The sequence below is a fragment of the Aulonocara stuartgranti genome (genome assembly GCF_965226115.1).
Source record: "Aulonocara stuartgranti genome assembly, chromosome: 10".
Lineage (NCBI taxonomy): Eukaryota > Metazoa > Chordata > Actinopteri > Cichliformes > Cichlidae > Aulonocara > Aulonocara stuartgranti.
The window spans coordinates 1,066,512-1,080,274 of NC_138946.1; the positions used below are offsets into that span (position 1 = coordinate 1,066,512).

A 13,763-nucleotide genomic window follows, 5' to 3' on the forward strand; every position below is an offset into this window, starting at 1 on the left:
TGAGTTTGAACTTATACAAAATGCAGAAAGATATTTAAAAAAACAGTTTTATTTATTAAAACACACTATATCGGATTCATATCGGTATCGGACATAAAAAAGTGGTATCGTGCCATCTGTAGTACGCAGTAACGGAGAGCATGGAAGCAGAGCAGCCCACCAAAGCACCAGACATCATGAGCGAATATCCTGACGTTTTCAAAGGCATTGAGGAATTCCAAGGTGAGTGCAGCTTCACAGTGGACCCGACTGTCGCACCAGTCGTGTGCCCACCAAAAATAGTGCCTTTTGTCCTCACAGATCGGGTCAAATCAGAGCTGAACAATATGGGAAGAGACAAGATTGTCCAGAAAGTGACAGAGGCCACCAAATGGGTCAACGTTGTTGTAATCTGCGAGAACCCGAAAAGACCCAAACTCCGGCTGTGCCTGGACCCAAGACCTCTAAACAAAGCCATAATGAGACCACACTACACTGAAAAAAATATGTTGTTGGATTTACTTAATTCAATGGTGGACATTTGTTGCACACAGATGTTTTGCTTTGGCAGCAACTTAAACAATTGAGTTAAATTAACACAATTTATTCATGTTCAATAAACCTGTGCAATTTGTGTTGATAAAATGTGACTTAAACATGTTTTGATGAAGTAATTTGAGCTCTTGAAATATTTTAATCCTTCACAATTTTCTCACTTTATCCCAACACCATTCAATAACTTTTACCCAATACTACTTGGTCACTTAAATGCTACATGTTATCTTCAAATTACATTTTGCTATTATATTCTAGTATCAAATACACAATTTTCAAATGGAGGCCTTATAACAGATTGTATTGTTCTCTTCCAAGATGGTTGCTGGCATCCACCAGTAACCTTTCAAAACAAAATGTCTAATTTCACTGCATTGACAGTAGGTAAAGAATTAAACTGACATTACTCCTCCACTGAATCTACATAAATCAACAGTTAAATAATGTCAGTTCTTCCGTGTTCTCTGGAATCAATCACAGCAAAGAAATTAGACTGTTTCTTTTGAAAAATGTTGGGAAAGAACAAATCAAAACATTCTATTTAAGGCCTCTGACATCAAGATTCAGTTAAACAACAATTATAACTAAACAATTTGAGGTAATGTTAGTTTCCATTAACATTAAATTAGGTTACTGAATTGGCAAACACCTTCCTATTAACACTACCCATTTTACCCCAATAACTAAAGAAATTAGCACTTGCAGGTCAAAACCTTTATTCAAGAGATGCAAAAATAACATTGATACAGTGACTGTCAAAAATTACAGCACTGATCATACTGTGACATCTTGGTTCAAAACAGCACACTTAGAAATATTCAACGTTCTTTACTTCAACTGAATGAAACTGAAAATACCATTTCACACGGCCCATATGGGATATTTAGACTGTATAACTGTTCACGCTACATCTCTTCACTAGTAAAAGAAAGAAAAAATACAAAGAGAAATTTAAAAATGCTGCCAAAATGCTGTACAGAGCAAAAGGAAAAACAAACAACAACAAGAAAAACGGCTCGTCCTCATGGCAGTTGCAGAGTATATAAAAATGAACCCTGCGATCTGTTCCTGGAATTGAGCTTCAAAAATGCAGCAGAACAAGTGTGAGATTTAAATGTCCTCTCACCTAGAGCTGATCAGCTTGCATGCATAACAGTGAGCTTTCCTTGCAGGAGCAGTTTTGTCTTAGTTGTGAGTTTTTCTTGAGAGCTGAGTTGCATCCAACTCCATTACCACCCTTTGAATCACCTCAAAAGTGTAGCAGAGTTGTGATGGGTAACTCATATTGAAGGAATAAAAAAGGTCCAAACAGCATGGCTACTGCAAAGGTCACGTTATCCAGATCTTGAAGAACTACTATACCCTCGATGATGATGCCAACATCAGAAAAGTCATTGCCTGGTGCATCCTCTGGAGACAGATGTTCATTGTGGTTTTCTCAATCTGTGCAGTGGCCTCAGTCAAGTCCTGGTTAAACACAAAACATTTCTTTAAGATTCCTTTTTAAACTCATCTCTTTTGAATCTACCAGTTCTAATGTTAGAGTAATTTAAACCAATGCAAGCAACATAGTAAATAGCTATAGCCAAAGAGTTTCCTGCCATGCTGCCATTCATGGTCTAACAGAGTTTCTAAGACAGAGTGAAAAACATAATAATTTCAAATGCTTTACATTAGTTTTTGTTAGAAAGACACCGGCCCATCAGAAATCCAGGTTTTGTCACTCAGAAGATGTTAGAATTTAGACTTTCAGCCCCACAATTTGGTTAGCTGTTGGTCTTTTTTTTTCCAAACAAAAGCTAATGTAAATATTGGTGGGATTTTCCTTTGTTCACTAGAATGACAAATTTAAAGTTTTTTCACACTGATGTGACCCCTAATATAAGGGGGTGGGGCCTCAAGGGGGGGCGGCCGAGTTCGCTACCAGGCCTCATGTGAACTTCAAATTATTAAAGAGGACTACTGGTCCTAACCAGTCCAATGAGGATCAAGTGGATAACTAAATGCATTTTTAAAAGTTGCAAAGCCACAATCTACTCATAAAACACTCACCATGAACTCCTGCACCAAGATGTTGCAATTGTCTTTCACACAGATGCGGAGCACTTTGATGAGACTCCCTTCGAGCATTAATGTCATCCTAAAGTATTATAACAAAGAAAACAGAGATTTGTGAACTTTTCAGTAGCACAGAAGAAAATGATCCCAGACAAAAACTTAAACCAGTCAACATGCAACACCAGCATCTACAAAGAAATATCAAAAGTTCCTGTTTGACATCAACTTTATGGATATATAGTTTCCAGAACATTTATTTTTTTTAAAAGATAAATTTTTCTCAGTGGGCCAGTAAATGCATGACGAAAATTATGGCATCCTTTTAGTGGAATCATTACTCACAGGTAATAGTTGACTGTTTCAATGGATGCAGCATAAAAATCTTTTACTGACCTAATGCAATACATATACACTTTGTAGTTAAAGAATTTTAAAGTTCGTACTGTCATCATGGCAGCTACATCCTTTAGCTTTGTGCCCTGTTCCCCCGATCACTTTGCAAACACTTTCAGCAGACTGTCAGAGAGAAACTCAGCTCCGTCAGAAACCTTGACTGTATGCATGGTTGGGATGCACTGGAATGCTGCATTTCATCTAAAATGACATAAAATTATTTTGAAATAACAGCAGGCACTGTGCTTGGTTAATCAGTAATGTTTTGTTGAATAAAAACTGTGTTTCCAGATCTTATGGGATTAAAAAAATCCAAAGATGTTTGTTTCTGATTTGCAACCCAAGAACCCACAAGTTACAACCTCATTTCAGTTCAAGTGTGCATTAATGTGAGTCCAGTAATCACCTTTCTGACAATACATACAGGTATAAGTTAAACCTATGGCAGATTTTGGATCTCTCAGTTGTATTAATAGGGTGGTCTATTTGAGTATGCATGCACCTAATAATTATAAAAAACCTATTATAATTAAGTTACAGAAACCTTAAGCGAAAATAGAATATACTTTCTTACCATAACACCTTGAACCCACAATCCATCAGCTGACTCCTGGTGAAATGCAGAATAGATGTGGTCTCTCAATGTGCAGCAAAAAAAAACAAAAACAAAAGGACAGCAGGTGAGGGCAGGAGGGGTAGGGATGTAAGCTAGCATAATGCCACTGATGATATTAGCTAAAGCTGTTCAATGTCCAAAATCTCACTAACACCACGGTGCAGTAAATACACAATGTAACTGAAGAGTCAGTTGGCAAATCTATTCACACAGAAAACCAAATTATGTTGTGAGTGCCTCGTAATTAGGTTTAATGTGATATTACGGCTCTTGTGCCAAAGACAAATTCAAATGAAAAAGCGCCAATTCTTTGACAACAGATAAAACAGCAAATCAGCTAACGGCTCTTTTTTAGCATGTTACATGGCGGCACTCTAGACGTTTAACTACATTTGGCTGAAATATGGTAAACATTAATTCAAAAAATCAAGACATACCAAAAAACGTAGAGTTGGCTGCTCGACTTGACTGAGATGGATGCATTTTTTAAACCACGATCCAAAGCCCGCGAGATGAAATCACGCGTGGTTTCACGAGATTTAACGTTGCTATCTTATTGACTTACTTCACCTGAACATGATATGAACATTTTAATACACCCTTTCTGCATATCATGTAGTTTTTACACTATATAGTTACATTTATCTTTAAAACATGAGGCAATTGTGTTAAATACATGCAAGATGCTTACATAAATCCAAGAGATGGCCAGTCCCTTTTTTTCAGTGTATCCACTCCCCACTCTTGAGGATGTGACATACAAGCCTACAGGTGCAAAGTTTTTCAGCATCCTCGACGCACGTTCCGGCTATTGGCCCATCAAGCTAAGTGAAGAGTCGTCCTTTCTGACTACTTTCAACACAATCTTCGGCAGACACCGTTTCCTCAGACTCCCCTTTGGCATTGTGTCTGCTCAAGATGAGTTCCAGAGGAGGATTGACGAGACGTATGAAGGCCTGGAAGGAGTGGCAGGCATCGTGGACGACATCATTGTGTTCGGGAAAACAAAAGAGGAACACGACAAGAACCTCAAAGCCATGCTCAACCGCACAAGAGAGAGGTTTAGTGCCGCATCTGTGTTACAGAGGTGAGCTTTTCCGGACATAAGCCCACAAACAACGGGCTGAAACCAGACCCACTCAAGGTAAAAGCTATCAAAAACATGAAACCTCCAGAAAACGCTGCAGAGCTGGAGACAATCCTAGATATGGTGAATTATCTCGCCAGATTAATTCACCTGGCAGAAATGAGCGCACCACTCAGACTGCTGCTGCGCCAAGACATGCTGTTCAAATGGGAAGAAGAACACGTGCGTGCTTTCCAGCAAATCCAAGACACCCTTACTGCCGAACCAGGGCCAGTGCTTGCATATTTCAACCCTCAAAAGGAGGTAACACTACAAATAGACGCTTCTAAAAAAAAAGAAGGAAGGCCGGTCACATACGCGTCGAAACCGCTCAACAAAACAGAGCAAAACTACGCCCAAAGAGAGAAAGAACTCTACGCCGTCCTCTATGGCTGTAAAAGATTTCATCACTACATCACTGCACCGCCTGGACTACAACGTACGCTGCTTGCGCTTCAGAAGTACAGCATAACACTTGTCCACAGGCCTGGAAAAGAGATCCCAGTAGCAGACACGCTATCAAGAAAGTCAATAGACGACAGTAACAGCTCACTAAGTGAGGAAATGGAAACACAAGTACACACAATCATCCAGACAGCACCAGTGAGCACAGAGAAACTGGAATGCATCAAAACCGCCACGGCCCAAGACGAACAACTCTCTACCCTCAAACGCATCATCCAGTCAGGCTGGCCAGAGACACGCAAAAAGTGCCCAGAACCTGTCAGTGAGTACTGGAACCATCGCAATCACTGAGGCCGATGGACTCCTTTAAGTTACTTGAAGACGTTTCACCTCTCATCCGAGAAGCTTCTTCAGTTCTAGGGTCAACTGAAATTAGCAAACTAATTCCATTAGTAGAAATATGTCTAGCTTATAATTAAAATTGTGGAGAAAAAAACACAACATCCAGTATCTCAACAAAAACGTTTCTGCTCTGAACTGGAAGAAAAAACCCTGAGTAGAAGCTCACATCAAGACAATAGCTCCTCGGTTCACAGTAGCATCGCTCTGCTAACAGCACATTTGACCAGTGTTGCAAACTCCTCAGTAAGGAAAATCGCTATTGGTTGTCCTAAAAGTCGCTAAATGACGTCATCGCCTAATTTGCATAATTGGTCATGCTAATGTAATTGTAACCTATGTTGTTGGAGAGAGAAATAACATCGTGGAAGAGACATAAAGTCAGTAAAAAACGTCCTAAATGCATTTAGAGTTTATTTAGAACTACAAATTAAATTTCTTTTAGCAATTATTGTTTTTTTAATGACACAATTCCAACCCTGCTCCTTTACCCGGGCTTGGACCGGCAAAAGTGACCCGAAATAGGCGCTCTGGTGGAGTTACTGTGTGTGTGTGTGTATAAGTAGTTTTAAACCTTGTGATCCACAAAACAGCATAAGAGTAAAAGAAGAACTGACTGCGTTACAGCACCCGCTGCTTGTTGAGAGTAAAAGCGATACGCGCTCTCACGTCTTTTTTTTAAAAAAAGTCGCTAAGGGGTCTGAAAACTCGCTAAATATAGCGACAAAGTTGCTAAGTTGGCAACACTGCATTTGACTCACTCACCCCCTCCCTCCTGGCTCACAGCTTCTTCTTCTTGGTTGGCGACCAATGTTAAGGTCCATTACCGCCCCCTGGCTCACAGCTCAGTGGACATTTAGATGAGAAAATATATATTTGACACATTTGAGGAAAATACTAATAAAAAAAATAAAAATAAATATTTCCTTTAGAATGTTTTAATGTTTTTGCTCTATAAAATAGTTGTTTTCTTTTACAATCACTCATCTTAACAGTAGGATTTACATGAAAAGAGAAGCAAATTAAGTTTGAGTGAAAATGTACATTTTTGCACTCTCTGGTCGACTGACTCAGTGACTCAAAAAACCCGATTCACTTCGGTGAGTGACTCATTAAAACTCGATTCAGTAAAAAGAATCAAATTTATCATCACTAGCAGTTACTCGATAAGAGCCCAGACCAATCACATGAGCCAAGGTGTGAACACAGGTGTGGGTCACAATCAGCCAAGGTTTCGGGTGAGCTCGTTGTCAAACCTACCCAACCCTATCACGTCACTTCATTTCTTGCAGCGTGCAGCTGAGGCACAACGCATTGCTTGCATTGAAGAGTCCTGCATTTTGGGTCCTACTTCCCCAAACACCCACGGTCTGCCACCACAGACTGCGACAAATTTGGTTGGATAGAAATGTCTAGAAAAGGAGCTGATGGACACAAAGACATCAGCGGGAATTATTTTGGCTTTTGTCAGTCACATTTATATTAATCAGGCTACTCTCGATCAGCCTGTGTTACCGTTCGTTTCATTGGTGCTTTGGTTTGGGGAAGTTGTTTCTTTCCTGATCTTTTCCTGTCTTCTGTTCTCAGACCTGAGATAGGACTGCTCTCTGCTCTATGTCTACGAGACGTGCTGTGGAAGTAAACAAACCACAGTTTGGTCTGCAGCTATTCAGAGATCAGATCCCACAGAGGGTCCAGGCTGTCTGCACTGTATGTAGTCACGTCTGCAGCTTTTCGTGTCCAGATTTTTCTGCAGATCATCAGAATGAAAGTGATCGGCCATGTTTACAGAGCCCTTTTTAAAATGTACTTTCGTGACATTATTGTGTGCGTGTAAACAGAGAGCTGCTCTCTGATTGGTCCCTGCCTGCTGTGTGTGTGTGTGTGTGTGTGTGTGTGTGATGCTCCTGCCGCAGCAGCGTGTGGTGCTGGTTTTTACGCGTCACTTCATTTCTTGCAGCGTGCAGCTGTGGTGGCTGTCAGCAGCTGTTGGAGCTGCTCTGAGGCGCATTCAGCTCCGTCATGAAGCTCAGGCTGCTGCTCGCTCTGCTCTCAGGTAACTGCTGTGTGTGTGTGTGTGTGTGTGTGTGTGTGTGTGTGTGTGTGTGTGTGTGTGTGTCTGTCTTTCCTCTGCTTCAGTTTTGTCTGTAAAACCTTAAATCCAGATGAGCAGATCTCTAAGAGTCTCTGACTGTGAGCAGCTTCCTGTCTCTGAGTCGTTGATAGCAGCATTAAAGCAGAGCCCATCATCAGGTCTGTGCTGCTCTCTGCTCTGTGTAGGTCAGTGAAGCTGACGGGGGGCTGGCACCACAGAGGAGCGCTCGCTACGTGACTCTGTGTGCAGAGCGGTCGAGCTCAGTCTGAATGAAAATGCTTTTACAGAAACGAGCGCGAGTCTCGCCTGCTGATGTGTCTGTCAGGACAAACACGGCTGCAGAGCGTGTTAGGGTCAGAGGTCAGTCTGCTGTTGGAGTTTAGTTGTTCAGTCTCAGCTGCACAGCTGGGTTATAGACACAAGCGTGTGGTCATGTTGTGACTTGGACAGACCCGGGTCACCTGTACATGAACACACACATCAAACCTGGTTTCATCCCAGTCTGCAGCCTGAACTGGTCTGGGAGGGTTTGTAAGTGTTTGATGGGACGACTTCATGGAGCTGTGTGAGATGTCCCAGGCTGCACAGCTGAGTCTACTGGAACCAGTGAAACCAGTGAAGATGACGAGACGCTGACCTGAGCAGAGTTTGGATCTGATGTAACAACGTTTTCCTGTGTTTCTGTTTCCAGTCTGTGAATGTGACGGCAGCAGGGTCAAAGGTCACACAGGTCAGGATGTCACTCTGCCCTGTAAATATGACAGGAAATATCACGGCGCCGTGGAAGTGTGCTGGCAGCGAGGAGAGATACCGCCCAACAAGTGCTCCAATCAGCTGATCTCCACAGATGGAGACAAAGTGTTAACCAGAGCTTCCAGCAGGTATGAGCTGCTGGGCCGACTGGAGGACGGAGACGTGTCTCTGACCATAAAGAGCCTGACAGAGGGAGACGCTGGACGATACGGCTGCAGGGTGGAGATACCCGGGCCGTTCAACGATGAGAAGCATCAGATCGAGCTGACCGTTGTCCCAGGTGAGTCTGCAGCTGAGGATCAAACAGCAGAATCCACTCGTGCGTTTAAACTGTCTGCCTGAACTTTTATGTTCATGATGGTAACGAGTTCGTGTTTGTTTCAGCTCCACAAATTCACACATCAACAGCCTCGACGACAAAGACCACCGCGGCCTCTCAGACTGCAGGTGACCGATCCAAAGCTGTGTGTAGTTTGTAACGCGCTGCACACTCGTCCTGCTCACAGCAAATCTGCACATGAAACCAGGTCTTTCAGCTTAAACCCATCATTTCCTCAGTGACACACAAACAAACAACAGCATTTCTGTGGAGTAAACTTTATTAGTCGTCACATATTTACAGCAGCAGCTCCTGATTTGTCAGATTGATGGTCCCAGTGATGCTGTGACATCAGGCTCCCAGTGTGTCTGCGATACAGCATCAGCAGGTTAAAGTGAAGCTCTAGAGCGTAGGTGTCAGACTCTGGCCCGCGAAGCCACACCAAATTACTATCAGAGCTGGCCTACTGCTATTATACAGCTAATATATGTATTGTTTAGTATTAAGCTTTGCTTGTTCCATATTCAGTTTTCCAGCAAAACGTGTCCATAAGAAAAGATTCATTCTTATATCTGGAGGAATAAATATATTTCAATAAATATTAACGTTAGCCCGCGACTTTGTTCCAGTTTTGAATTTTGGCCCACTGTGTGTTTGAGTTTGACACCCCTGCGCTAGAGCGTCGGGCTGCTGATGAAACTCCCTTTAAAGCGGTTGCTTTCACTTCCTCATCCTGCAGGTCACCTGACCTCCACAGAAAGCCTGCTGACTTCCTCCCACAGTGTGACGAGCGGCAGTGAGGTGAGAGATCCTGTGAGAAACACAATGAGTAACCTGTTCTATTGATGTCAGGCGTGTCTAATGTTGGAGACTGAAGCTGTTTGTAGAAGTCTCTCCTCTGAGTACCAGCAGCAGGATCCATGTGAGCGTCCCCAAAGGACGGAGTGATGTGCACAAACAGCTGTGGCTTCAGGGTGTCTGTGGTCCAACTACACATGCACTAATGAAAGGTCCTTAAATGAAACAGCAGCACTGAATCCTTTCGCATCCTGTCATCAGGGGCCGGAAAACGGAGGCAGAGGACGGCAGGCTAAGAGTTTGGTGCTCGTTGATTGTTTGATGCTTTTGATTGGTTGGGTTTGGACGTTCAGTGCTTTCAGTCTTTGGTTCTGGTTATAATTTTGTTATCGATGTTACCGTTAGTACTGCCCGTCACCCCCCGCGGTACGAGCCACCGACGGTCGATCTCCAGAGACTTCATTATGGACGTAGCCTGGTCTAATGGTTGCTTTTACTCCCATGTGATTATATTATTAGCGTGAACGTCCTGATTACCCGGTGTGTGTATAAATAGTCCCGCCCCTCAGTTCCTGCTCTGGATTTTGTTTCTTTGCCTTTTTGTTGTCTTGGATCAGCTCAGTCTGCTGCTCACGTGTTGCTAATCTGCACAGACGTGTGACGTGTTAAACCGCCGCTGTGTGTTTGTGTGTCTGCAGAAGCAGGAGGGCGGAGCTCTGACGGGCGTTGTGTTCTACGTGCTGCTGGGTTCGGTGTTGCTGCTCCTCATCGGTGAGTTCTTCAGCTCGCCACAGCTGCGTTACATGTTTGACCCACTGCTGTTTCTCATGTTACTGATCAAAGACGACTGTCAGAACCTCACCTCCACACTGAATGCTGCGAGTGACGCCCTCACGCAGCCACGACCTAACTTCAGATGATCAGAGATGGAAAACCTTTCAGTTCTGTTATTGTCTGAAGTTTCACATCCAGTGAGTGTGAAACTCTGAAGCCAAAACAAAGCTTTAGTTCTGCACTGAGCCTGATGTGTTTCCACCTTCGTTTGGTGCCAGGATGGGATCCAGATAAACATCCATCCTGTTCAGTTTCAGCACTCGTGACTCCATTTATGACGCCTTCTAACTTCCCATCAAAGTAACTGTAATGATCAGAAGCTCATATCTGCAGAGTAGCTCGCCCAGCTGAAGCTCGGTCACGGTGTGCGTGTCCCGGCAGCTCTGTGGTTTGTAGATGGCGGCTGCAACAGGGTTTCAAATGTTTACAGGGGCACGAGGTCGCCCACAGCTCACGTCTGTCTGTCCTCTGTGTCTCTGCAGCAGGAGGCCTGAAGCTGCTCTGCAGACGGTGAGTATGATCATGGACTTCTTCTTTGTGTCTCCTGAATAAATGACGCGGCTCAGCGCCTCGATCATCGACGGCACTGAAGGACGACATCTATGAGCTTTTCACGATTTCTCAGCCTTCAGTCTGTCGATACAGCTTCATCATAACGTCTTCACACGCGCTCAGACTGAAACCAGATGTGTCCAAAACCACAAACCACACAGCCAATTTCAAACGAGCGGAAACTGAGCAGCGAGCTTCAGACCCTTTAAGCATCCTCATGAAGCTGCAGCCCGCTCGTTATTTTAACGCTCGCTCCGCTGATCGTTTTTCTGCAGTTTATTTTCCAATTTCAAGTCAACATAGTTTCTACAAATTTCCCTGAAAGTTCAGCAGCTTTAAAGAATCCTACAAATGAGTCTAGAACGTCTCCACAGGAAGTCTTTTATTCTGTACAGGAAGTAACTATGAAGACATTTAATAATAATTAAAGCTGCTGACTCTCGGCTCTCGTGTCTCAGCCCTCAGAAGTTTCAGCAGTTCGACACCTCGGCCCGCTTCAGCTCCACGTCGTCTGCTGTGCAGCTTCACAGCAAAAGCTCCGCCAGGGACGCCGTGTACCACATCAGCGGCAGCGAAGGCGTATACGAGAACTACCTCTGCAGATCTGAGGCTCCGCCCACTCAGCTGCCGGGGCTGAAGACGATATAACGAATAACAACAGGCTTTCTGGAGTTTGAGCCAGAGCTGTGCCTTCATTTCTGTCCAATCAGAGAGCTTCAGGTGGTAAATCTCCCTCAGGTGGGAGGGTCTGTAGGCAGCAGGTGGTTAACAGACTAACATGTAAATACAAATGAGCTCTTATTGTGAAAGATCTGGTATGATTTCAGGTTTTTCTCAGATTTAATAAAATATTTGAAAAATTTTTTGAACTTCTTTGATCAGAGTTTTTATAGCTATTAGTTTTTCATCCTTTAAACATTTTCTCTGTTTGTTGAACATTTAAACCTATTTTCTGCACATAAAATAAAATATTTTTTTGTGTTTATGCACAAAACAAATTTCCCCTTGTGGGACAATTAAAGGATTATTCTATTCTATTCTATTCTATTCTAAAAATCAAGTAAAACACAGCAGAAAATAAATAAAGTCAAAGACTCAGCGGTCCTGTTGCTCTATTTTCACCTGTAAAGCAGGAGTGGGGCAGGCGGAGGTTTACCCTGGTGCAGGTGTGCCGCGGTCAGTTGAAGAAGCCGCGAGTTTCTCTGTGAGTTTCCCATTACGTCGTAGCTACTCGGTGCTTGTTGGAAGTTTAGGGTTTTTTTCGCTGTAAAAAGAAGTTTTCTTCCCACGCACAGCGGACACTAATGTTTTTGTCACTTTTTATGGAATCAAACTCAAAGTAAGGTCAGTACTTCCACGCTTTAAACGCTGCACGCTCATACTCTCTCGATATATGATCCATTATTGATCTGCACAAAGCTGTTGTCACGAACGGCGCACTCGCTTACGTCACTGTCGTGAGACATTCTCGCAAAAAATCACAGTTTTAGTAACGCAGTAACGCAGCGTTCCTACGGGAAAGTAACGGTAATCTAATTACCGTTTTTGCTAAGGTAATCTCTTATTTTACTCATTAATTGAAAAAGTAATCGGATTACAGTAATGCGTTACTTGTAACGCGTTACTGCCCATCTCTGCCCGTTAGTGACTTAATCACTATAATCATAGTAATAATTTGTGGCACATCTCGTATAAAGTACAACATTCTTGTTGTTTTTGACATGTTGGCTCTCCCTCGCTCCTCAAATATAAAAAACTTTATTATATTATTGTGTTTTATGCATTAAAATCTAAATATGTCTTACAATTATTCAGATCCTTCCACTGCATACTCCACATTTACTCAAACTACAGAGTGACTATAAAGAAAAGTAATCTATTACACATTACTTGTTCCTTTTCTTAAATGTAATGCAGTATGTTTGTTACTTTCACGTCTCTGTAAAATGACCTGAAACACACGGTCTCATAATATACTGTAAACCTGAGGCTAAGCACACCGTCATGAACTCCTCGTGAGGACACACCGGATGTCTCAGCACAGAGAGGCGGTCGCCACGGTGATTCTACTGTAGAGACATGAGCAGGTAGAAACAGCAGCCTGACTGTTACCTGGTGAAGTTCAGGCTCTGGCTGCTGTGCTGGAGTCTGCATACATCACTGAGTCTGTGGCTAGCTTACCGTTAGCTTAGCATTAGCATGGTGATGTGTCGCTCATAACAGCAGACTCCTCAGGGAGAGCCGAATGTTCAGCACTAGTGATGCGCGAATCATGAACGAATCGTTCAATACTCGAGAATCATTTTACTGACTCGTGAATCATGATTCACAAGCCCAACTGACTCACTGACTCATCCCTGTTGCTGTTAGCAAACTAATTCCATTAGTAGAAATATGTCTAGCTTATAATTAAAATTGTGGAGAAAAACACAACATCCAGTATCTTAACAACAACGTTTCTGCTCTGAACTGGAAGAAAAAACCCTGAGTAGAAGCTCACATCAAGACAATAGCTCCTCGGTTCACAGTAGCATCGCTCTGCTAACATGCTAACAGCACATTTGAGCTACTCACCCCCTCCCTCCTGGCTCACAGCTTCTTCTTCTTCTTGGTTGGCGACCAATGTTAAGGTCCATTACCGCCCCCTGGCTCACAGCTCAGTGGACATTTAGATGAGAAAATATATATTTGACACATTTGAGGAAAAATAAATAAATGTTCCCTTTAGATTTTTTTTGCTATTTTTTGCTCTATAAAATAGTTGTTTTCTTTTACAATCACTCATCTTAGCAAATTAAGTTTGAGTGAAAATGTACATTTTTGCACTCTCTGGTCAACTGACTCAGTGACTCAAATGACTCAAAAATTCGATTCACTTTGG

The 13,763-nt window shown here is 42.8% G+C and overlaps 1 protein-coding gene and 2 long non-coding RNA genes across 6 annotated transcripts in view; 1 reads left to right on the top strand and 2 right to left on the bottom strand.

The window, feature by feature from the left end:
* LOC309715301 overlaps positions 1-6,317 on the bottom strand; it is a 31,020-nt gene extending 24,703 nt beyond the window's left edge. The window contains exon 1 of the long non-coding RNA XR_014279180.1: positions 6,297-6,317. This is a non-coding gene — a long non-coding RNA (uncharacterized lncRNA). The remainder of the gene's footprint in view (positions 1-6,296) is intronic.
* Positions 1,234-4,328, bottom strand: LOC309715296. 3 transcript variants are annotated; one of them, XR_014279174.1, is made up of 6 exons: positions 4,293-4,327; positions 4,039-4,171; positions 3,560-3,595; positions 3,036-3,186; positions 2,587-2,674; positions 1,234-2,001 (listed from the first exon to the last, which is right to left on the bottom strand). It is a non-coding gene; the product is annotated as an uncharacterized lncRNA (long non-coding RNA). The 3 variants fall into 3 exon arrangements; XR_014279172.1 differs by having other exon boundaries at positions 4,039-4,328; XR_014279173.1 differs by having other exon boundaries at positions 3,560-3,623; positions 4,039-4,328.
* A 1,028-nt stretch (positions 6,318-7,345) lies between the features above and the next one.
* LOC309715267 (hepatitis A virus cellular receptor 2 homolog) lies at positions 7,346-11,744 on the top strand. 2 transcript variants are annotated; one of them, XM_082548256.1, is made up of 7 exons: positions 7,346-7,606; positions 8,340-8,659; positions 8,764-8,826; positions 9,438-9,499; positions 10,195-10,267; positions 10,813-10,840; positions 11,341-11,744. In XM_082548256.1, exons 1-7 carry the CDS (start codon positions 7,554-7,556, stop codon positions 11,528-11,530), a joined length of 789 nt encoding a protein of 262 aa, XP_082404382.1. In that variant the 5' UTR covers positions 7,346-7,553; the 3' UTR covers positions 11,531-11,744. The 2 variants fall into 2 exon arrangements, with proteins under 2 accessions (XP_082404382.1, XP_082404381.1); XM_082548255.1 differs by having other exon boundaries at positions 7,346-7,587; positions 8,318-8,659.
* The last annotated feature ends 2,019 nt before the right edge of the window (positions 11,745-13,763 follow it).